Source organism: Macaca nemestrina, chromosome 10 (genome assembly GCF_043159975.1).
Source record: "Macaca nemestrina isolate mMacNem1 chromosome 10, mMacNem.hap1, whole genome shotgun sequence".
NCBI classification, from domain to species: domain Eukaryota; kingdom Metazoa; phylum Chordata; class Mammalia; order Primates; family Cercopithecidae; genus Macaca; species Macaca nemestrina.
In genome coordinates, this window is record NC_092134.1 from 9548836 (window position 1) to 9572276 (window position 23441).

Here is a 23441-nt window from a genome sequence, read left to right on the forward strand (position 1 = left end):
CCAGCTAATTTTCTTTCTTTTCTTTTTTGTAGACATGAGGTCTTGCTATGTTGCCCAGGCTGGTCTGAAACTCCTGGGCTCTAGTGATCCTCCTGCCTCAGCCTCCCAAAGTGCTAGAATTAACAAGTGTGAGCCGTGGTGCCAGGCCTGTGGAGTTTTTCTTGAGGTGGGGAGGGACGTCTATTTCCCTCTCCCTTTCCCCGTTCTGGAGCTTTTTCACTGCTGTCCTGACCTCTGTCCACTCCTGGTTGGTCACGGGACATTGGTGGCTCAGGAGTGTTGGGGACGCTCCATTACCTTGAAAGTGTGGGCCACCTGTAGATTGACTGGCTGACTTGCAAAAGCTTCCTTGTGATTAAAAAAAAAAAAAAGGAAAATAACTGTTGGCAAGAAGGTAGAGAAATTGGAACCCTTGTGCATTGCTGTAAAATAGAGCAGCTGCTGTGGGAAACAGTTGACAGTTCCTCAGCCAGTTACATACAGACTTAGCCTATGACCCAGAAGAACTCAAAAGAGGTGTCCACACTGATACAGTTCTGAGCATTGCTCTTCACATTAGCCAAAGAGTGGAAACCGCCCAGATGTCCATCAGCTGCAGAACGGATAAACACACTGGCACGTCTGTACAGTGGAATGTGGTTCAGCCATCAAAAGGAGTGAAGTGAGCCAGGCGCAGTGGCTCACGCCTGTAATCCCAGACTTTGGGAGGCCGAGGCGGGCGAATCACGAGGTCAGGAGATTGAGACCATCCTGGCTAACACGGTGAAACCCCGTCTCTACTAAAAATACAAAAAATTAGCTGGGCGCGGTGGCAGGCGCCTGTAGTCCCAGCTACTCGGGAGGCTGAGGCAGGAGAATGGCGTGAACCTGGGAGGCGGATCTTGCAGTGAGCTGAGATCCGGCCACTGCACTCCATCCAGCCTGTGGAACAGAGCGAGACTCCGTCTCAAAAAAAAAAGAAAAAAAGGCGTGAAGTGAGCCAGCGCGGTGGCTCACCCCTGTAATCCCAGCACTTTGGGAGGCTGAGGCGGGTGGATCCCCTGAGGTTGGGAGTTCAAGACTAGCCTGACCAACATGGTGAAACCCTGTCTCTACAAAAATACAAAAATTAGCCCAGGCGTGGTGGCAGGTGCTTGTAATCCCAGCTACTCAGGAGGCTGAGGCGGAAGAATCGCTTGAACCTAGGAGGCACAGGTTGGAGTGAGCTGAGATCGTGCCATTGCACTCCAGCCTGGGTGACAGAGTGAGATGCCATCTCACAGAAAAAAAAAAAAAAAAGAGTGAAGTGCTGGTGTGTGCTGCAACATGAATGAACCTTGGAAACACCACGCTCAGTGAAAGGAACCAGGCACAAAAGGCCACTTAGTGTATGATTCTGTTTCTGGGAAGTGTCCACGGTAGGCAGTCCATAGAAAGTACACTGGCATTTGCCAGGGGCTCAGGACAGGGACGTAGAGAGTGACTGCTTCATAAGTACAGGTTTTCAGCCGGGCGCGGTGGCTCACGCCTGTAACCCCAGCACTTTGGGAGGCCAAGGCGGGTGGATCACTTAAGGTCAGGAGTTCAAGACTAGTCTGGCTAACATGGTGAAACCCTGTCTCTACTAAAAATACAAAAATTAGCCAGGCATAATGGCAGGCGCCTGTAAATCCAGCTACTCGGGAGGCTGAGGTAGGAGGATGGCTTGAACCTGGGAGGTGGAGTTTGCCGAGCTGAGATCGTGCCTCTGCACTCCAGCCTGGGTGACAGAGTGAGATTCCACCTCAAAAAAAAAAATTTGCCCGGTGTGGTGTGCACACCTGTAATCCCAGCTACTTGGGAGGCTGAGGCACAAGAATCGCTTGAACCCAAGAGGTGGAGGTTGCAGTGAGCTGAGATCATGCCACTGCACTCCAGCCTGGGGGACAGAGTGAAACTCCATTTCAGAAAAAAATAAAATAATAATAAGTACTGGTTTTCCTTTTGGTGTGAAGAAAATGTCCTAGAACTGGACAGAGGTGGTGGTCGTGTGACATATGAGTATACTAAATGCCACCTCCAAATTGTTCACTTTAAAAGGTTCAAATGGTAAATTGTAGATTATGTATATTTTACCACATTTTTTTAAAAAGGCTCCCTTGCTGTGCAAGGTGGTGAGAGGGTGGGTGTGGGTGTGACCTGGGGCAGGTGACTTGGCATGATGCTGGGATCCGCCTGTCACCCGCGTCACAGAGAAATGGCCGAGTGTGCACCCCCGTCGGGCTTCCACTGAACTCCAGATACCCAAAGCCACTGGGGAGGAAAGGACTTAACCGGAAGGCCCGTAACAACAGGGAAACTGGATATGACTTACTGTCAAATGAAAAAGGAATGGAGAATTGTGTGTGGGCTGAGATTCCAGCCACTCTGGCCAAATTAGCAATGGTCTTAGTAAGGAAATGAAAGGAGGCCTGGAAGGGGAAGCAGCAGATGTACGAGGGTGGGGGCAGGGGAGGTGTGACAGCTCCTCCCTGGATGCCTTGTCATGTTTGTAATGAAACCCCAAGTCAAGTGGGGAGGTGCGGGGTCCGTGGGTTCGGCTATTGGGAAGGAGAACAATGAACAGGTGGCCGCTGGTTTCCGCCTCCAGAGGGAAACTGTACAGAACGTGAGCAGGGGCCGCCCGCGAGTGCTGAAAATAGCGCCCTCCGCAGGCTGCTGGCGCCCGGGGAGGGGGAGAATTCGGGCTCCTTCAGGATAGAGAGTGGGTGTCGGCAGTGGCTGCCAAGAATTCATTAGCAGCATCTCTGCCTCCTCCAGACAGAGCCGGTTGGAGAGGAGAGCATCTCCGACGCAGAGAAGGTGGCTCTGGAGCTCAAGGACCCCAACCGCCCCCGGTTCACCCTGCAGGAGCTGCGGGATGTGCTGCACGAGAGGAACGAGCTCAAGTCCAAGCTGTTCTTGCTGCAGGAGGAGCTGGCTTACTACAAGAGGCAAGTGTCCCTGGGGCTGGATGGCCCAAGCTGGCTCCTGACTGAGGTTAGCCAGAGTTTCTGTACAGTTACCTTCTTACCCCCTGGAAGATAAGCATTTCATCAGTGTCTTTTCTGGGTACCCTCTCTGGCCTAAAGAACTTACATACAAGCTCACAACCCCTTTCTGAAACTCTTGGGCCCAGGCCAGGCACCGGGGCTCACACCTTTAATTCCAGTATTTTGGGAGGCCGAGGCGGAAAGATTGCTTGAGCCTAGGTATTTGAGACGAGCCTGGGCAACAAAGCGAGACCTCATCTCTTTTTTAGATGAATGAATGAATGAAACCTGGCCCCGGTGTGACTGTCTTTGTGACCCTTTTCACCTCCTACATTATCCTGTTCACTCTCATGCTTGCTTTATTGTTGGTTTCCACATGAGACCACAAGCAACATGAGACCAGAAGTCTTACTTATCTTGTCCATGGCTAAGTTCCCAGTACTTAGAATGGAGCTTGGCACATAGTAGGTGCACAACAAATATCTGTTGAATAGAAAGCTGGAAGGAAGGACCCATGCACCAGAGGTGGTCCCTGCTCCAGTGGGGAAGATCAGAGATGCATAAAAAATATAATACCACACATTTTTATTGAAAGGTTTACTGACTGTACACTGGATGTTCAAAGATGGGAGAGGCTGGGCGTGGTGGCTCACGCCTGTCATCCCAGCACTTTGCAAGGCCGAGGCAGGTGGATCACTTGAACCCAGGAGCTCAAAACCAGCCTGGGCAACATAGTGGGACCCCCATCTGTACGCAAAAATTTTGAAAAATTAGCCAGGTGTGGTGGCTCACCCTGTAGTCCCAGCCACTTGGGAGGCTGAAGCAGGAGGATCATTTCAGTCCAGGGTCAAAGCTGCAGTGAGCTATGTTTGTACCACTGCACTCCAGCCTGGGCAACAGAATGAGACCCTGTCTCAAAAAAAAAAAAAAGATGGGAGAGTGGGAGAGATCTGGTTTGTAGATGGGGTGGAAATCGGAAGGCCTCCTGGAGGAGGCAGCATTTGAACTGGGCCTTCCTGGAGGGATAGGGTAGTATTTAGATACGGGAGATGTTGAGGGGTGACGGGTATATTCTGGGTAGAAGAAACCACAGAGGTGTAGAGACAGGGAAGCCTGTGTAAAGACAGGAAACGGGGAGTGGTTCTATTTGGCTGGACTCTTCAGAATAAACTGGAAATACAGATGCAGGTCCCCTAAAAAACGTGCACCCTCTCAGACCATCAGACAGTTCTCTTTTGGAATGTTCCAGTTCTCAAGGAACTTTTGACTCTTTTATCTCATGCCTCTCATCTCCTTCCAGTGAAGAAATGGAAGAGGAAAATCGAATACCCCAACCCCCACCCATCGCCCACCCGAGGACGTCCCCCCAGCCGGAGTCGGGCATCAAGCGACTGTAAGTGATGCGCTGCTGGCTTCTGCGCTCGGCTGACCTGGCGGTTCACGTGTCCTTTGACTTTTCCTCCTTGGCACCTGCTCCCAGGGCCAGGCTTGTCACTAACCACATCCTGCTGAGACGTCTGGCCTGGCCTCCGACTTTGAGTTCATCTCCCTTCCCGAATGCTGAGTTCCTCCTGGGGGTCTCTGGGCAGAGAGGTTTGGGGAGGGCGGGAGGTGAGAGGAGAGAGGCTTGGGCCAGTGGCTGATACTCAGGAGCTTGCTTGAGTGTGTTTCGGGGGGTGGGGTGCATCTCTGGGCCTTTGAGGACAGGAAATAAGGGTAGGGAGGTAGAGGGTGGTTTGTGCATCTTAAGCTTGAGACCTCAGCTCTTGAGATGTCGAGTGGCCCTGGGTCCACCCGGTCTGTGCAGTTCACTGATGACTCATCTATGTAGCCCTCTGTCCAATAAGCATGGGTTACTGCATAATGCATGCAGAGTCAGGCCTTCAGGAGAATCCCCCAAAAGAGAGCGACCTCGTCCCTGCCCTCAACTAGACTTTAAGTTACTTCAGTGGTTCTTGGCATCAACTGATTCCTTTGAGGTTCTGATAAAACCTCCTGAAATTTCCCCCAGAGAAATCTGTAAAATTTGTGTCAATTTCAGGAGGTTCATGGACCCCCAAAGCTCTTCAGATACAGGGTTAACACCTCTGGTCTCGTTAGACAGTATCTACTAAGAAGCTAACACGCGCTGGGTCCTGCTCCCACAGAGTATCTCCCTGAGCCCTCAGCATGCTGTTGTGGCCATCATCATTCCCATTTTATAGTTAAGGAAATGGAGGCGCCGGCCTAGGGTCATTCAGCTAAGAAGAGGCAGAGCCAGGGCTCAAACCCAGGTAGCCTGCTGGCTCCAGAGCCCACGCTGTGAGCTCTTTGCAAGACAGCCGTGTGCCCGCGGTGTTGGAGCTGCCTTCCCCCCTGAGAGGGTCTTCCAGGCTCTGGGCCTGCCTCTTCCAGTTCTTCTGTCCAAGGCTTAGCACAAAAGAGGCTTCAGTTCTTTCCTCCAAAACCCAGAAGAAACTTGTGAAAACAGGGCGTGCGGGTCGGAAAGCCAGATGGATTGTGTAGGGAGAGGCAGCGGAGTGTTACCCATATGCCCCGAATCCAGTTATGTTTGGAAATCTTTGGTTAGTTCTTGCCCTGTGAGTTGACAATGCAGAACCGTGCAGGTTTGTCACTGCTGGGCCCTCTCCTCTCAGAAACTGGTGCCCTTGGGGCTGGGTGCAGTGGCTCACACCTGTAATCTCAGCACTTTGGGAGGCAGAGGTGGGAGGATCACTTGAGTTCAGGAGTTCAAGACCAACCTGGGCAACACAGTGAAACTACCTCTCTACAAGAAGTACAAAAATTAGCTGGGTATGGTGGCATGCACTTGTGGTCGCAGCTACTCAGGAGACTGAAGTGGGAGGATTGCTTGATCCCAGGAGGTCGAGGCTTCAGTGAGCCAAGACTGTACTACTACACTCCAACTAGGGTGACAGAGTCACAAAAAAAAAAAAAAAGGATAAGAAAAGAGAGAGTGATAAAAAAGAAAGAAAGAAAATGATGCCTTGCCCTTGGGCATGGCAGCTCACATCTGTAATCCCAGCACTCTGAGAGGCCAAGGCAGGAGGATCACTTGAGGCCAGGAGTTTGAGACCAACCTGGGCCACATAGTGAGACCCTGTCTCTACAAAAAAATTTTAAATTGGCCCGATATTCCTAGAGAGTACAGGCTGGTGCATGACTCCCTTCCAGCTTCATTCAGGCTGCTTAGGAGTTTGGCCCCAGGTCCCTGATGCGTTGGGGAGGGAGTGTGGCCGCAGTTCTGGTTAGAGAGAAACATTTCCTAGGGAAGAAGCATGGCGCCAGAAAAGCTTCCTCTAGATCCCAACACCATTTAGCTCATGGATTCAGTAGTAACCTTCCATTTGCAATTGAAACTCAACTCAAAGTAACCTAAGAAAACGAATTTGGAGGCCAGGCGCGGTGGCTCACGCCTGTAATCCCAGCACTTTGGGAGGCCGAGGTAAGTGGATCACGAAGTCAGGAGTTCAAGACCAACCTGACCAACATGGTGAAACCCCATTTCTACTAAAACTACAAAAATTAGCTGGGCGTGGTTGGGCATGGTGGTCGCACGCCTGTAGTCCCAGCTACTCAGGAGGCTGAGGCAGGAAAATTGCTTGAACCCGGGAGGCGGAGGTTGCAGTGAGCTGAGATTGTGCAGCCTGAGCGACAGAGCGAGACTCCGTCTCAAAAACAGAAAACAAAACAAATTGGGGGCCAGGCTCGGTGGCTCACGCCTGTAATCCCAGCAATTTGGGAGGCTGAGGCGAGTGGATCAACTGAGGTCGGGAGTTCGAGACCAGCCTGACCAATATGGAGAAACCCCATCTCCACTAAAAATACAAAAATTACCCAGGCATGGTGGCATGCGCCTGTAATCCCAGCTACTTGGGAGGCTAAGGCAGGAGAATCACTTGAACCTGGGAGACGGAGGTTGCAGTGAGCCAAGATCGTGCCACTGCACTCCAGCTTGGGCAACAAGAGTGAAACTCCGTCTCAAAAGAAAAAAGAAAAAAAAAAATTTGACTAAGGAACTAAAAGTTCCAACTTGCCACAGCGTGGGGCTCAGCTGGATCCAGGCCTTGTTTCCTCTACCCCTGACTTGGTTTTCCTCTGTGGGCACCATTCTTGGGTGTCCTTTCCAGCCTGAGGATGGCAGCATGGCAGCCCTTGGCTCAAGTTTCAATTTTTTTTTTTTCTTTTTTTTGAGACGGAGTCTCACTCCATTGCTGAGGCTGGAGTGCAGTGGCACAATCTCAGCTCACTGCAGCCTCTGCCTCCCGGGTTCAAGCAGTTCTCTTCTGCCTCAGCCTCCCAAGTAGCTGGGACTACAGGCATCTCCCTCTACGTCCGGCTAATTTTTGTAATTTTAGTAGAGACGGGGTTTCTGCATGTTGGCCAGGCTGGTCTCTCGAACTCCTGACCTCAGGTGATCCACCCGCCTCGGCCTCCCTGAGTGCTGGGATTACAGGAACGAGCCACCATGCCCAGCCAGGTTTCATTTTCTTCTGTCTGAAACTCCAGTGCAGATTCTCTGTTTCCAGGAGTTCCATCGGTCACAGAAATGAGTCCCATTGGCTCCAGCTGGGTCACATGACTGTCCCTAACCCAATCACAGGACAGCACGTTGATTGTCCAGGTCTGTGACTCCTTCTCACCCCTGAGGCTCAGAGCACTTTTCCTCCATCCAGTTCATGTGGCCTGAAAGTAGGGGAAGGGACAGGTCCCCAAGTAAGATCAGAGTGCTAGATAGACACTCCTTGGGCGGAGGTAGCCTCACCTTGGGAGGAGGAAGCCCCTTCAGTCTTGATTCTGTGCAGTACTTAGTGCCAGGAAAAGTTTCTCATCTAGTGCTTGTTAGGAAATGGGACTGGCTTTGCTTAAACTCTGACTCACTCGCCAGCCCCACTCCTATGTGAGAAAGAGCAGACTCTATCTTGTAGGCTTTGATAGCTACAACTTTGAGTTTCAGGCCTGGAGAAACTGCAGGAAGCTTCACGAGCCCAGATAGTCTCTGCATGGGCTGAGGGAGGGGGAGACCAAGAGGCTTCTGTTCTGCATCGTTCAGCCGTTTGTTCCCCGGTCGTTAAGAATTAGCCTTTCAGGTCAGGCCTGGTGACTCACACCTGTAATCCCAGCACTGTGGGTGGCTGAGGCAGGTGGATCACAAGGTCAGGAGTTTGAGACCAGTGTGGTCAACATGGTGAAACCCCCATCTCTACTAAAAGTACAAAAAAGTACAAAAAAATTAGCCAGGTGTGGTGGCGGGTGCCTGTAATCCCAGCTACTCAGGAGACTGAGGCAGGAAAATTGCTTGAACTCCAGAGGAGGAGGTTGCAGTGAGCCGAGATCACACCACTGCATTCGAGCCTGGACAACAGAGCGAGACCCCATCTCAAAAAAAAAAAAAGACTCAGCCTTTCTAGCACCTTCACTTTCACTTCCAATGTGCAGGATTCAGAGCCTCCAGCACCCACGGTCAGATGTAATTCTAAAAATTCCTTCCAGAGCCGAGTTTTTCTAACTGTAATTTTCTACTCTGGGCCTCTTTCTCTAAACAGACAATTCAATTGGCTTTGCAAATTTTGTATTGGGTGAAATCCAGAGGAAAGTCATCAGAATTAGCCAGCGAATCTTTCCACTAGTTCTTCTGCCCACAACTGAATAGGCTGTGGTGTCTGTCCTTCTTTTCCAGATTGTTCCAGAAAGGACCCTGGGGCCCTGTTTTCAGAACTCTTCCCCACTTAGGTTGGCTTCTGGTTGCTCAGGAAAATGTGGGGCTCTGAGCCTGGCATGGACAGCAGCTGGAATCAGGGAGCCCGAGAGAAAGACAAGAGAATGAGACCAGAACCTCCCAGCCACAGGGTGCGGGTGACCAGTCCCGTGGCAGCCCCACTTGCTGGGGGATAACTGGGAGAGCAATCTGGCACAAAGGGCTTTTGACCAGTGCAGGCCGGACACTGGTCGCCTTTGTCCACCTCTACTGCTGGCTGGAAGCTATACCAGTGTGGCCTGTGAGCCCAGAGGCTGGGAGGAGCCTGGGCAGGGACAGATCTTCCCTGGGCTGGGGCGGGGAATGACAGTTTCCGAGGCGGTTCTGAGCATCCTCCCATCCTTCATTCCTCCTGCACCCACCTGGTCTGCCGGGTCTCTTCTGCCCTTCCTCCAGGGAGTATGAGCCACGCGGTCGCTCAGGGCGGCTCTTCAGCTCTGCTCCACACTGTTAACTTACTTATCCCACCCCTCCTCCTGCAGCAATTCATAGCAGCCAAGGAGGGTTCAGGGGCCTCGGCAGCTTACAGCACTTGAACTAAGGTATCTTCCATCCTGTTGGGGACCCAGAGCTGAGATAATTACCCCTATTTCTCAGATGAGGGAACTGAGGCCCAGAGAAGCCCACTGACCTCATTTAGATCAAACTGTTGGGAAGGCTGTCTTCAGATTTGAACCCATGCCTTTTCTGCTCCCACACCACCCCCCACCGTTTTCCCGCTCTCCTCCCCGAGTCCCTGGTGGTGGCCCCTTGTCTGCACAGTGCACCATGAGTCACAGGCGTCAGACTTCACATTTCTAGACTGAACCGGACAAGGGAACCAGAAACTCCTGCTGCCAGTCAAAACAGTGTGCCCCGAAGATGTTCTAAGAATAGTTTGTGATTGAGCAGCTGCTGGCCAGAGAGGCCAGGCTGGCACTGCCCAGGAAGGTCACAAGGGAGTGCTGGAGTGACTTCAGCCTCGTCCCCAGTGAACACCAGGCACCAGTACCCCCCTTTGTGTGGTCCCTGTCTCTCAGTCATGGTCCCATCGACGCACACACAGCTGCCTTTTGCAGGGCAGGGGCCAGGGGCTGATTGGGAGATAAGACGACAGGTGGGGGTAGAGGGGGCCGGAGAAGCAAGGGATGAGAACTGGCCTCGAGGACCGGAAAGGTTGGCTTTGGAGTGGGTGGCCACCCAGGTGTCCAAGGGTAGCAATGACAGTGCATTCTATCCCTGTCCTCCCACCCACCACCCCCCTCGCTCCAGCCCAGGAATAGCTTCTTCACAGCCGCCCATTACACTGCCTGAAATGCCACTGGTAGAACTTCATTTGGTTTGAGTCTTCCAAAAATATTTGGCGGGGAGTGGGGAGTTAAAACCAGCTACAGGGTATTCAAGACAAACTTCGGGCCAAAACAAGTCAATCTTTTTATGGAAATTGCTGTACCTCTAGAGGAGGTGGCTTCTGCAGGGCAGCCCCTGGAATAGTAAGGGAAGGGGCTGCCCACTCAGTGAGTCCAGCAAGACACAGACAGGGCTGGGCGTGGTGGCTCATGCCTGTAATCCCAACACTTTGGGAGGCCGAGGTGGGGGGATCGCTTGAGGCCAGGAGTTTGAGATGAGCCTGGGCAACATAGCAAGACCCTATCTCTACAAAAAAAAATTTTTTAATTGGCTGGGTGCAGTGACACACACTTGTAGTCCCAGCTACTAAGGAAGCTGAAGCAGGAAGATCACTTGAGCCCAGGAGGTCGAGGCTGCAGTGAGCCCAGATTGCGCCACTGCACTCCAGCTGAGCAACAAAGCGAGACCTGTCTCTAAAATAAAAAAAAAAAAAAAAAAAAAGACACACAGATGGAGTAACTCCGTCCGAACACTCCAGGTGTCCCAGGCCCCCAAGCATCGGTCACCCCCTGACAGGGCCCTAAACGAAGTCCATCATTCCTGGTGGTAAACATCTGTCAAGGCAAAATGTCCCCCGTATTTGAGGCCACTTCCCACACAATGACTGTATCTTTGTGGGCACCCTCTTTGGGTGTCGTGGCAAAGGTGGTTACAAAATGGTGTGGTTTGGAGCCCCTGGAAAGCTAACTGTGCCCAGTAGCCTGGCCTCTGGGGCCCATTCACTTAGCAGAAGGCATCTCATCTTCTCCATGTCATCCTGAGAAACCATCCAGGAGGTTCTGCAAAGACACCAACTCCTGGCCAGGCGCGGTGGCTCACCCCAGCGCTTTGGGAGGCCAAGGCGGTTGGATGACTTGATGCCAGGAGTTCAAGACCAGCCTGGCCAACAGGGGGAAACCCCGTCTCTACTAAAAATATAAAAATTAGCCTAGCAGGGTGGCACATGCCTGTAGTCCCAGCCACTCGGGAGGCTGAGGCAGGAGAATCACTTGAACCCAGGAGGTGGAGGTTGCAGTGAGCAGAGATTGTGCCACTGCACTCCAGCCTGGGTGACAAAGCGAGACTCTGTCTCAAAAAAAAAAAAAAAAGAAGAAAAGAAAAGACACCAATTCCCAGCTACCCTGTGAAGCACATCAAAGGTGATCCAAACACCTAGAGCATCTCCAAACCTCATTTGAGATAATTATTTTATCTTTATCCAACCAACCTTTTTTTTTTTTTTTTTTTTTTTGAGATGGAATCTCGCTCCGTCGCCCAGGCTGGAGTGCTGTGGCATGATCTCGGCTCACTGCAAGCTCCGCCTCCCGGGTTCACACCATTCTCCTGCCTCAGCCTCCCGAGTAGCTGGGACTACAGGCGCCCACCACCTCGCCCGGCTGGTTTTTTTGTATTTTTTAGTAGAGACGGGGTTTCACTGTGTTAGCCAGGATGGTCTCGATCTCCTGACCTCGTGATCCGCCCGTCTCGGCCTCCCAAAGTGCTGGGATTACAGGCTTGAGCCACCGTGCCCGGCCCCAACCAACTTTTTTTTTAAAAAGTATAGCTTTTCAAAACAAGCTTTAGTGGCATGGTTGGAGTTTCGTCTTCATTTCCTCTGCCCAGCTGAGGAACAGATGAGCATTTATTTACTGTGGGCTTGGACCAGAATATCTGATGATTCTGCAGGCTCTGCCTGAGCCCTTGTCCTGCCTGGCCCCTCTCTGCCTCACGGTCTCTCCTGGTTCTCGCCTGGCACTTAGGGTCATGGTGCCTGCAGCTCATCGCAGTTCAGGAGGACACTGAAAGGCCCCCTTGCCAGGGCATCACCACCACCTCCCAAAGCGTGTTTTGCCTTCTTCGTTCCCCACACACAGTCCTGCATTTTAGCCCTGGGGAGCCACTCTGTCGTCCCTTGCTGGCTGTCATATACTGCATCAGTTTCTAGAGCTGCTGTAACAAAGTACTGCAGACTCGGGGGCTCAACGACAGTCAGGTATTGCCTCCCACTTCCGGAGGCCAGAAGGCCATGATGAAGGCGTCAGCAGGGCTAGCTCCTTCTGCGGACTGTAAGGGAGAATCTGCCCCACACCTCTCTCCATTTCTGGTGGCTGCTGGCCGTCATTGGCGGTCCTCGGCCTGCAGAAGCCTCACCTCAATATCCACTTCCACCTTCCTCACATGCTATCTCTGTCCAGATGTCCCCCTTTTATAAGAATACCAGTCATATTGGATTAGAACCCACCCTACTCCAGGATAACCTGATCTTAACTAGTTACATTTGTAAGGGCTCTATTTCTTTTTTTTTTTTTTTTTAGATGGAGTTTTGCTCTTGTTGCCCAGGCTGGAGTGCAATGGTGTGATCTCAGCTCACCACAACTTCCACCTCCCAGGTTCAAGCAGTTCTTCTGCCTCAGCCTCCTGAGTAGCAGGGATTACAGGCGTGTGCCACCATACCCGGCTAATTTTGTATTTTTAGTAGAGACGGGGCTTCTCCATGTTGATCTGGTTGGTCTTGCACTCCCAACCTCAGGTGATCCACCCCCCTCAGCCTCCCAAAGTGCTGGGATTACAGGCGTGAGCCACCACGCCCAGCCTCGAAAAAATTTTTTTTAGAAATAGCCAGGTATGATGGCTCACACCTGTAATCCCAGACTTTGGGAGGCTGAGACAGGCAGATCACCTGAGGTCAGGAGTTCAAGACCAGCCTGGCCAACATGGTAACACCCTGTCTCTACTAAAAATACAAAAATTAGCTGGGCCTGGTGGCAAACGCCTGTAATCCCTAGCCACTTGGGAGGCTAAGGCAGGAGAATCGCTTGAACCCGGGAGGAGGAGGTTGCAGTGAGCTGAGATTGCGCCACCACACTCCAGCCTGGATGAGGCAGTGAGATTCCATCTCATTAAAAAAAAAAAGAAAGAAAGAAAATTTAAGTGAATTTAGAGACAGGGGACACAATTCAACCCCTATCTTAGACCCTAATCAAACCCTTCCACTGGTGTCTGTGGAGTGTTTCTTTTTCATGCCTCCCCTGTTTTTATCTTCTCTGTGTCTATCTGTACTTCTCTAACCAGGATCTTTACAGCCATAATGCCCATGGTAGCAGCTGGACTGATAATAGATGACCCCACACTGCAGCCTGTCCGACGACTTGTTTCCCTTGTAGGCACTGTGTGTGTGTTTGGGTTTTGTTTGAGCTATGCCCTTGGAATGTCTGCTTCGGCTACTGCTGGGGCTGACCTGTCTCCCCTGGCCACTTAAGCTGCATGGCCACCACCTGTGTGCCCCATTTGAAGTGGATGTTGAGTGTGATTTCAGCTGTGCCATGGCTGTGCTCGGTCTACTCGAGCGAAGCCTCAGAATTCTCGGCTCTGTCACCGATAATTCTTTTTGTCTCTTCTGTTTCTGTTCTAAAACCACCTTGCCCATGATCCAGTAAAGAAGGTCCTTTAAGTGACGGGTCAGTAATCAACGCCCACTGCGGTCCCCGAGTGACACTAACCCTGTGTTTTTGATGTTCACCCTGTAGCTTTCTAAACTGCTTTGTTTTCCAAGCCATCTTGAAGTCAGCCATTTGATCTTGTTTTAAAAAGAAATGCAGAGGAGGGGACCAGTGTTTTGATTCTGTCTGTCGGAAGTGCTAAGTGGCCTTCCTGCTTACCTGAGTCAGGGAGAGGTGAAGCATAATCGTGATGTGTTGCTGCTGTATTTTTGGCCAGCTAATTGCCTGGATTACCCTATGGAAAGAGCTCACAAATAACCCGGTGTGAGAATCGTGCCTTCATTCACCAGCACACTCACCTGTCATAGAGAAAAGGCATCTTAGTTGCTAGGGAGAGTTTCATCAGATACACTTGGCTTGCCGTAGCTTTGCAATGAAAGATCCGTTTATTTCTGGTAGAAAGTGATTGTAGGATCCAGTAACCACAGAAGAGTGAAATCATTTTCACCCAGATGTGATTAAAACTAAACTCTACAGGCTGCAACATTAGCAACCAGCAAACAGAGGGAATCAAAAATAGTTTATCCGAAGCTTTGATTTCACAGTGGCTTTGTTCCTATTCTTGCCTCCCAGGAAACATAACATAGCTATTATATGGTATCTCTTACCAAGTTCAGAGCCATCATTCACATAGTGGCAAACGCCTGTAATCCCAGGCGTTGGTGACGGCCAGGCTCAACAGCTCATGCCTGTAATCAGAGCAGTTTGGGAGGCCGAGGCAGGTGGATCATTTGAGGTCAGAGTTTGACACCAGCCTGACCAACATGGTGAAACTCATCTCTACTAAAAATACAAAAAAATTAGCTGGGGCGGTGGTGTGCACCTGTAATCCCAGCTGCTTGGGAGGCTGTGGCAGGAGAATCGCTTGAACTCGGGAGGCAATGGTTACAGTGAACTGAGATCAAGCCACTGCACCGCAGCCTGGACGACAAAGCGAGACTCTATCTCAAAAAAAAAAAAAAAAGAGTAGAACTTGGTGACAACAGAAGGAATCTTAGTAGAGCCTGGTAGTACAAAGGACAGTTTTAGGAAGAGCTTTTGGGAATTCCTCAAGGTAGGCCAATTTCAGGTTCACTGACCAGGGTCCTAGTTCGTTTACATGACCTCAAACCAGACCTTGTTTTAAATGGACTACTTTGGCCACGCACAGTGGCTCACGCCTGTAATCCCAGCACTTTGGGAGGCCGAGGCAGGTGGATCACCTGAGGTCAGGAGTTTGAGACGACCCTGGCCAGCATGGCGAAACCCCATCTCTACTAAAAATATAAAAACTTAGCCAGGTGTGGTGGCGGGTGCTTGTAATCCCAGCTACTCAGGATGCTGAGGCAGGAGAATCGCTTGAACCGGGGAGGCGGAGGTGGCAGTGAGCCGAGATCGCACCATTGCACTCCAGCCTGGGCAAAGAGAGCGAAACCCCATCTCAAAAAAAATAAAATAAAATAAATGGACTACCTTGCAAGGTTTTTGCTTGTGACTTTTTTGTCTTTTGTTTTTCTTTCTTTATTTTTTCTACAGTAACAAACTCAAGTGTGCTTGTGACTTCTGCCTTTATCTTTCAGGCATCTGAAAGTTCCTGATGGCTCTCTCTGATCAAAATGCAACAGTCACAGCTCTTTTAAAAAGACCTATTGGTCTACCTCAGTTAAAGTCTGAGGCCAGACTCACTGTGGCTCTGTAGCTGGTTACAGTGATACGGTCTAAAGGCTTTTACCATTAAATCCATTTTTGAAAGTGCAAATTGATGTTTCCCAAATTTTGTATCAGAGAACCATGCATACCATGTTTTACATACACACACACACACACACACACACACACACACACACACATATATATATATATATATATTTTTTTTAGACAGAGTCTCGTTCTGTTGCCCAGGCTGGAGTGCAGTGGCGTGATCTTGTCTCACTGGAACCTCCGCCTCCCAGATTCAAGTGATTCTCCTGCCTCAGCCTCCCAGGTAGCTAGAATTACAGGCATGAGCCACCACGCCTGAATAATTTTTGTATTTTTAGTAGAGACAGGGTTTTACCATGTTGGCCAGGCTGGTCTCGAACTCCTGACCTCAAGTGATCTGCCTGCCTCAACCTCCCAAAGTGCTGGGATTACAGGCGTGAGCCACTGCGCCCAGCCCATAATATATTTTTTATTGTCTCATTTTTCTTAAATACCTCCTTTAGCCTCATCCTGAGCAGTAATGTCCATGAAATCTGGGCCACAGTTTCCTGACATTAAACAAATACAGAACTATTTAAATTAGAAATACTCATCTGTTTACAACAGAATCATCTTATATTCCACATGGCTTTCAAGTTTTCTTTTCTCTGCGTCATTACGGTAATTAAAGAAACCCATGATTTGTTTCAGTAGCTTTTGATTTCCACTGGTAACGGGATAAATCCTCCGTAGCGGCTAAGGTGGAAGACACCTCACACATCACATCAACATGCATGCCTTGACCATACCGCGTGACCTCCAAGGTACCGTGTCCAAATGACACGCAGAATACCCCGCTGCTTTCTTAGAATAACTTTGACCTGCACCCCCGACTGTGTCTTTCACACCTTGAATTGATTTGCTCTCTTCTGAGTTTGCTGCTGTTTGTCTCCGGCACTGCAAAAACTGTGACGTGCACAGCAAAGGGTCAGTTCTCATTTCTGTGTTTGCTTTCCCTTCCAAAGGTTTAGCTTCTTCTCCCGAGATAAGAAGCGCCTGGCCAACACGCAGAGAAACGTGCACATCCAGGAGTCCTTTGGACAGTGGGCAAACACCCACCGTGATGACGGTTACACAGAGCAAGGACAGGAAGCCCTGCAGCACCTGTGACCTTGGCCCATCTCCACCCTCCAACCTGGACTGCCCGCCACCAGCGCCTGCAACCGAACTGCAGCCCAGGGTCGCTGCTGCCTCAAGCCTCTCGGTGCAGATGCACCCGGAAAACTGACCCCTCAAACAGACTGTCTGATTTGAGGATGGACATTGAAAAACTGACGCCAAACTCTAAAGAAATGTTTATTTATACCCAGGGCTATCACTGTTTCTAATAGATGACTCTGATTCCATAGGATATATATTTAATAATCCCACAGACAGAGGCCAGACTTCTGCGTTAATTTCAGTAACACAAGCTTCTTTAAGCCAAATACATCACTTGCCACTATCACTGCTGTTTGACTTGCTTTGTATAAAATGCTATGTGTAGAGGTGTTATTATCACAGGTGACATAGTTCAGCAGGAGGCATGGAAGGGCTAGATCTTCATTAGTTACATTCATGAAATTGTGATGGCAACGTCTTAAACAGAATGTATCCATCAGGCAGACAAGGGGTCTGAAGTCACAGGCTCAGTCGCCCAACTCAGACACAAAGCCACAGACAATATGGATGATGGTCCTACGCAGAAACTGGAGACAACTTTGCAGGCGCCCTGGCTGCATTCCTGATAATGCCTAGAGCATGTAGCAATGTTCAAGGCAGGTGCCTTGGAATCTGCTGTGAGTTATGCAGTACTAACCAAACAAAGTTGCTAAGGATGAGATGTTGCAACATTTCTTGTGTGCCTTTTTTTTCCTGACATCTTTTTTTTCCTTTTAGGATTCATTAAGTCATATACTTAGTCCCCTGCAAAGAAGACAAACGTCCCAGAGCAGATTGAAAGTGGAGCGTGGGATCCTAGGCAATGCAGGAGGGCAGGTGGGGGAGCTGTAGCAGAACAAGGGTGCTAGGTGGGAAGCTGACTTGGGGACCACACGTCTGACTGACTCACAGGACTACAGCAGCAGACGGAGAGCCAAATGCTCTGCTGCAACTGGTGAGTTGGAGGCTTGCCCACATAACACTGTCTTTCTCTCCACCTGCCAAGCATCCAGGGCACAGGGCTGGGTGCTCATAGATTGAGCGAGGTAGCATCTCCTACCAGCACTCAAGTTGATCAGGGCCACATTCTAAATATTCTACTGAAGTTTGCTAAGAAACCATCAGTGAGGCCGGGCACAGTGGCTCACGCCTGTAATCCCAACACTTTGGGAGGCCAAGGTGGGTGGGTCACTTGAGGTCTGGAGTTCAAGACCAGCCTGGCCAACATGGTGAAACCCCATCTCTACAAAAATACAAAAAACTTAGCCAGGTGTGGTGGCGCACGCCTATAATCCCAGCTTACTCAGGAGGCTGAGACAGGAGAATCCCTTGAACCTAGGAGTCAGAGGTTGCAGTGAGCTTAGATCGTGCCATTGCACTCCAGCCTGGGCGACAGTGAGACTTCATCTAAAAAAAAAAAAAAAAAAAAAGAAACCATCAGGTGAATCTGCAGAATCTAGAATGGACTCTGCTTCCAGATTGCTGAAAAAAACAAAAAAACAGATCAGACAGGGTAATTATTGCTGCGTTAGAGCAGTAGTTTTCAAATCTGAGTGCCCATTAGAATTATTAGAATTTATTCTCAAAGAATATAGAAGTAGGTATACTGATAAATTCCTCTCCCACCCCTGGCCACCTTTGTTGCCTTTCCAACAGGTAACCAAAATTGCCAGTTTCTTGGTTATCTTTCCTAAACACTAAATGTCCCCCTTTTTTTTTTTTTTTTGATACAGAGTCTTGCTCTGTCACCCAAGACAGAGTACAGTGGCACCATCTCCGCTCGCTGCAATCTGCGCCTCTTGAGTTCAAGCAATTCTCATACCTCAGCCTCCCAAGTAGCTGGGACTACATGTGTGTGCCACCATACCTGACTAATTTTTCTATTTTTAGTAGAGACGGGGTTTCACCATGTTGGCTAGGCTGGTCTCGCGGTCTCAAACTCCTGACCTCAAGTGATCCACCTGCCTTGGCCTCTCGAAGTGCTGGGATTACAGGTGTGAGCCACTGTGGCTGGCCTTTTTTTTTTTGGACACAGGGTCTTGCTCTATCACCCAGGCTGGAGTACAGTGGCGCTATCATAGCTCATTGCAGCTAAGCAATCCTCCCACCTCAGCCTCCCAAGTAGCTGGTACTACTGATGTGCACCACCATGCCCAGCTAATTATTTTTTTAGAGACAAAGTCTTGACTTTGTTGCCCAAGCTGGTCTCAAACTCCTGGGCTCAAGTGATCCTCACACCCCAGACTCCCAAAGTGCTGGGAATTCAGGTGTGAGCCACCGCACCCAGCCAAATGTCACTTTTTTGGTAAGTCAGCAGATCCAGCTCTTGAACAAATCAGAGGTTAGATAATCGAGACAAAGGAAAAATCAATCCATCAGAAAGTTTATACATGCAATTATGTAAAAAATAAGAACAAAAAGCACATATATATGTATATGTGTGTATACCTTCTTTCCTTTTCTCTTAAGGGACAGGGTCTTATTATGTCACCAAGGCTGGTCCCAAACTCCTGGCCTCAAGCAATCCTCCTGCCTCAGCCTCCCGAGTAGATGGGACCACAGACATGAGCCACCATACCTGGACCTTCTTTTTATTTAAATGGTAGCATAATATATACATGCTGTTCTGTGCTTTTCTTTTTTCCACTTGAAATATCCTAGAGAGGGCCAGGTGAGTGGGTCACACCTATAATCCCCGCATTTTGGGAGGTCAAGTAGGGAGGATCAATTGAGCCCAGGAGTTTAAGACTAACCTAGGTGACATAGCAATAACCCATCTCTACAAAACATTAATTAAAAAAATAGGTGGGTGTGGTGGTACACACCTGTGATCTCAGCTACTTGGGAGGCTAAGACAGGAGGATCCCTTCAGCCCAGGAGTTCAAGGCTGCAGTGAGCTGTAATGACACCACTGCACTCCAGCCTGGGAGACAGAGTGAGACCCTGCCTCAAAAAAGAAAAAATTTCTAGCAATAACTCCATATAAGTACATAAGACAGTGGCTCTCATGGCCAGGAGTGGTGGTTCATACTATAATCCTAGCACTTTGGGAGGCTGAGGCGGGTGGATCATGAGGTCAGGAGTTTGAGACCAGCCTGGCCAACATAGAGAAATCCCATCTCTACTAAAAATACAAAAATTAGCTGGGCATGGGGGCATGTGCCTGTTGTCCCAGCTACTCAGGAAGCTGAGGCAGGAGAATCGCTTGAACCCAGGAGGCGGAGGTTGCAGTGAGCTGAGATCGCGCCATTGCACTCCAGCCTGGGCAACAGAGTGAGACTTCATCTCACAAAAAAAAAAAAAAAAAAAAAGGCCAGGCGCGGTGGCTCACGCCTGTAATCCCAGCACTTTGGGAGGCTGAGGCTGGCGGATCACAAGGTCAGGAGATCGAGACCATCCTGGCTAACACAGTGAAACCCCATCTCTACCAAAATTACACACATACACACAAAAAAATTAGCCAGGCGAGGTAGCGGGCACCTGTAGTCCCAGCTACTCGGGAGGCTGAGGCAGAATTGCTTGAACCCGGGAGGCGGAGCTTGCAGTGAGCCGAGATTGCGCCACTGCACTCCAGCCTGGGCGACAGAGCGAGACTCCGTCTCAAAAAAAAAATAAAAAAGACAGTGGCTCTCAACCACGGATGACTGAGCCCCCCAGGGGACATTTGGCAGTCTGGAGACATTTTTGGTTGTCACAACTGGAGGGGGAGAGGATACTGTCATCTGTGGGTGAACACCAAGGAAGGTGCTAATGAACATCCTGCAATGCCCTGGTCTACCATATGGAGGTGATATTTATTAATGTTTATCTAGGCCCCACTGATGGACAGGTAGCTTCCTTCCAATCTTTACTCTCAAAAAGTGTCGCACACTGTCACACACACAAAGGTCTACAGAATAAACTAGAAGCAGAATTGCTAGGTCAAAGAGTACTTGCTTCTGTCATGTTCATGGAGACTGCCAAAGCCCCTACCATGGAAGCTGTACCATTGTTTTTCTTTCAAAGTCACCACAGCCCATAGAACACTAAGCCCAAATGTACAGTGTTGGAGTCTGAGTGTGCATGTTTTTTGTTTTGAGACAGGGTCTCACTCTGTCACCCGGGTTGGAGTGCAGTGGCACAATCTCAGCTCACTGCAACCTCCACTTCCTGGGCTCAAGCAATTCTCCAGCCTCAGCCTCCTGAGTAGGTGGGACTATGGGCACACACCACCAACACCCGGCTAATTTTTGTTTTTCTTTTTTTTTTTTTTTTTTGAGATGGAGTCTGGCTCTGTTGCCCAGGCTGGAGTGCAGTGGCCGGATCTCAGCTCACTGCAAGCTCCGCCTCCCGGGTTTATGCCATTCTCCTGCGTCAGCCTCCCGAGTAGCTGGGACTACAGGCACCTGCCACCTCGCCTGGCTAGTTTTTTGTATTTTTAGTAGAGACGGGGTTTCACCGTGTTAGCCAGGATGGTCTCGATCTCCTGACCTCGTGATCTGCCCGTCTCGGCCTCCCAAAGTGCTGGGATTACAGGCTTGAGCCACCACGCCCGGCCAATTTTTGTTTTTCATAAAGACAGGTTTTCACTACATTGCCCAGACTGGTCTTGAAGTGCTGAGCTCCAAGCGATACACCTGCCATGGCCCCCCAAAGTGCTGGGATTACAGCCATGAGCCATCACGCCCAGCCTGAGTGTGCATGTTTTTTTTTTTCTTTTTTTTTTTTTTCTGAGACAGAGTTTTGCTCTGTCACCAGGCTGGAGTGCAGTGGCATGGCCTTGGCTCACTGCAACCTCCGCCTCCCGGGTTCAAGCCATTCTCCTGCCTCAGCCTCCTGAGTAGCTGGGATTACAGGCTCCCGCCACCACACCCGGCTAAGTTTTGTATTTTTAGTAGATGGGATTTTACCATGTTGGCCAGGATGGTCTCTAACTCCTGGCCTCAGGTGATCCACCTGCCTCAGCCTCCCAAAGTGCTGGGATTACAGCTGTGAGCCATCATGCCCAGCCGAGTGTGCATGTTTTCAATCTCTCCCTGTTCTGATGCTCAGAGTTGACAACTACACAAACACTGCAACTGGCTTTGCTTTTTGTCCTGATAGTATCTCACAAGGCTTCCCTGATGCAGGCAGTCTTACTTTCTAGACAACCTACCAACCCTCGTCCACAACACACTTCTGGGGCCATAATAAGGGAACACTTTGTAAATGAAATGTGAGTGAAATCAGAAAGGTTTCCTGCAAGGTTGTTTTCTGAGACTTGGGAAATAAAAAAAGTCTGTACCGGAAATTCACGAAGGGCCTATTTTTCTAAAACTGTTCTAACAGCTGACAACAATTTTAAGCCACAGCAGGTTGGTCCAGTTCCTGCGTAATATCATGAGAGATTCATACTTCTATGCGAAGACCTAGCAATGGTACTAAATCATTTATTTTGCATTAAATATCTTGAATTTTCACAATATGAACTTTCAAAGACAGCCATGTATCAAAATGCTAAATGTTACTTTTTTGAAAATCATCTGAACAGTATGGTACTTGCTCAAAGTCCTCAGAAGTTAAGGTCAGCAGATGCAGCTCTCAAGCATACCAGAGACTAGATAATCAAGAGAGAAAGGAAAAATCAATCCATCAGAACTGGTTGTAATTCTTTCATTGATCCCGACCACTCCTTATTCTTCATTTTCATTTCACCACCACTTCTGTCGAACTTTATCTTTTTCAAGGGCTGGAAGGCTGCCATAGATCACAGCCCAGCAACTTTGGTTTTTAATTTTAAATGTCAGCCAGAAAAAGAAGAAAGGCAGTCGGCATTTTAAGTGAGAGTGGAGGTACATTTGTTCAAGAATACTGACCTGGCTGTGCAGACTGCCTTCTGGTATTAGGGCTCTGGACATTCTCCTTGGATTCACTTTTCTATCCCATTTTTATTTCAATTCAGCAAACCCTTGGGCTATGGATATAAAGATAAAAAGGATCCAATTTATTCTGACCAGTTTAGTGTTCCTCCTCTCAGGAGTCTCAGAGGAGTGTGATTACGTCATAACCTCTTTTTGCCACGTACTCAAGATGATCATTTCAAATAGATGGGAGAAAATCAAATTCTCTACTGCCAAATTAAATGTGAATACTAGCGCCTTACAAATGCCCTTCTGGCCGGGTGCAGTGGCTTATGCCTGTAGTCCTAGCACTTTGAGAGGCTGAGGCAGGTAGATCATTTGAGGTCAAGAGTTGGAGACCAGGCCAGGCGCGGTGGCTCACACCTGTAATCCCAGCACTTTGGGAGGCTGAAGCAGGTGGATCACCTGAGGTCAGGAGTTCGAGAACAGTCTGACTAACATGGTGAAACGTCATCTCTACTAAAAATACAAAAATTAGCTAGGCATGGTGGCATGTACCTGTAATCCCAGCTACTTGGGAGGCTGAGGCAGAAGAATCACTTGAACTGGGAGGCAGAAGTTGCAGTGAGCCAAGATCACGCCATTGCACTCCAGCCTGGGGAACTAGAGTGAAACTGTCTCAAAAAAAAAAAAAAAAAAAGAGTTGGAGATCAGCCTGACCAACATGGTGAAACCCTGTCTCTACTAAAAATACAAAAATCAGCCGGGCATGGCAGCACATGCCTGTAATCCCAACTACTGGGGAGGCTGAGGCAGGAGGATCACTTGAACCCAGGAAGTGGAGGTTGCAGTGAGCCAAGATCACGCCACTGCACTCCAGCTCTGGCAACAGAGTGCGACTCTGTCTCAAAAAAAAAAAAAGAAAAAAAAAAAAAAAGAAGGCTGGGCGCGGTGGCTCACGCCTGTAATCCCAGCACTTTGGGAGGCCGAGGCGGGCGGATAACAAGGTCAGGAGATCGAGACCACAATGAAACCCCGTCTCTACTAAAAATACAAAAAATTAGCCGGGCGCGGTGGCGGGCGCCTGTAGTCCCAGCTACTCAGGAGGCTGAGGCAGGAGAATGGCATGAACCCGGGAGGCGGAGCT

At 49.6% G+C, this 23441-nt stretch overlaps 1 protein-coding gene across 5 annotated transcripts in view; it reads left to right on the top strand.

Moving 5' to 3' along the window:
• The window catches only part of LOC105493954 (Rab interacting lysosomal protein like 1), a 61768-nt gene extending 40020 nt beyond the window's left edge, over nucleotides 1-21748 (top strand). Inside the window, exons 5-8 of one of the 5 annotated variants that reach the window (XM_011762013.3) lie at nucleotides 2779-2951; nucleotides 4291-4383; nucleotides 13189-13276; nucleotides 16301-21748. In XM_011762013.3, coding sequence (XP_011760315.1) covers nucleotides 2779-2951; nucleotides 4291-4383; nucleotides 13189-13276; nucleotides 16301-16306 — 360 coding nt within the window. In that variant the 3' untranslated portion in view covers nucleotides 16307-21748. Of the gene's footprint in view, nucleotides 1-2778; nucleotides 2952-4290; nucleotides 4384-13188; nucleotides 13277-13550; nucleotides 13575-16300 lie in introns of those variants that run through there. The other 4 variants (XM_011762027.2, XM_011762019.2, XM_011762004.2 and 1 more) reach the window with 4 other exon arrangements.
• The last annotated feature ends 1693 nt before the right edge of the window (nucleotides 21749-23441 follow it).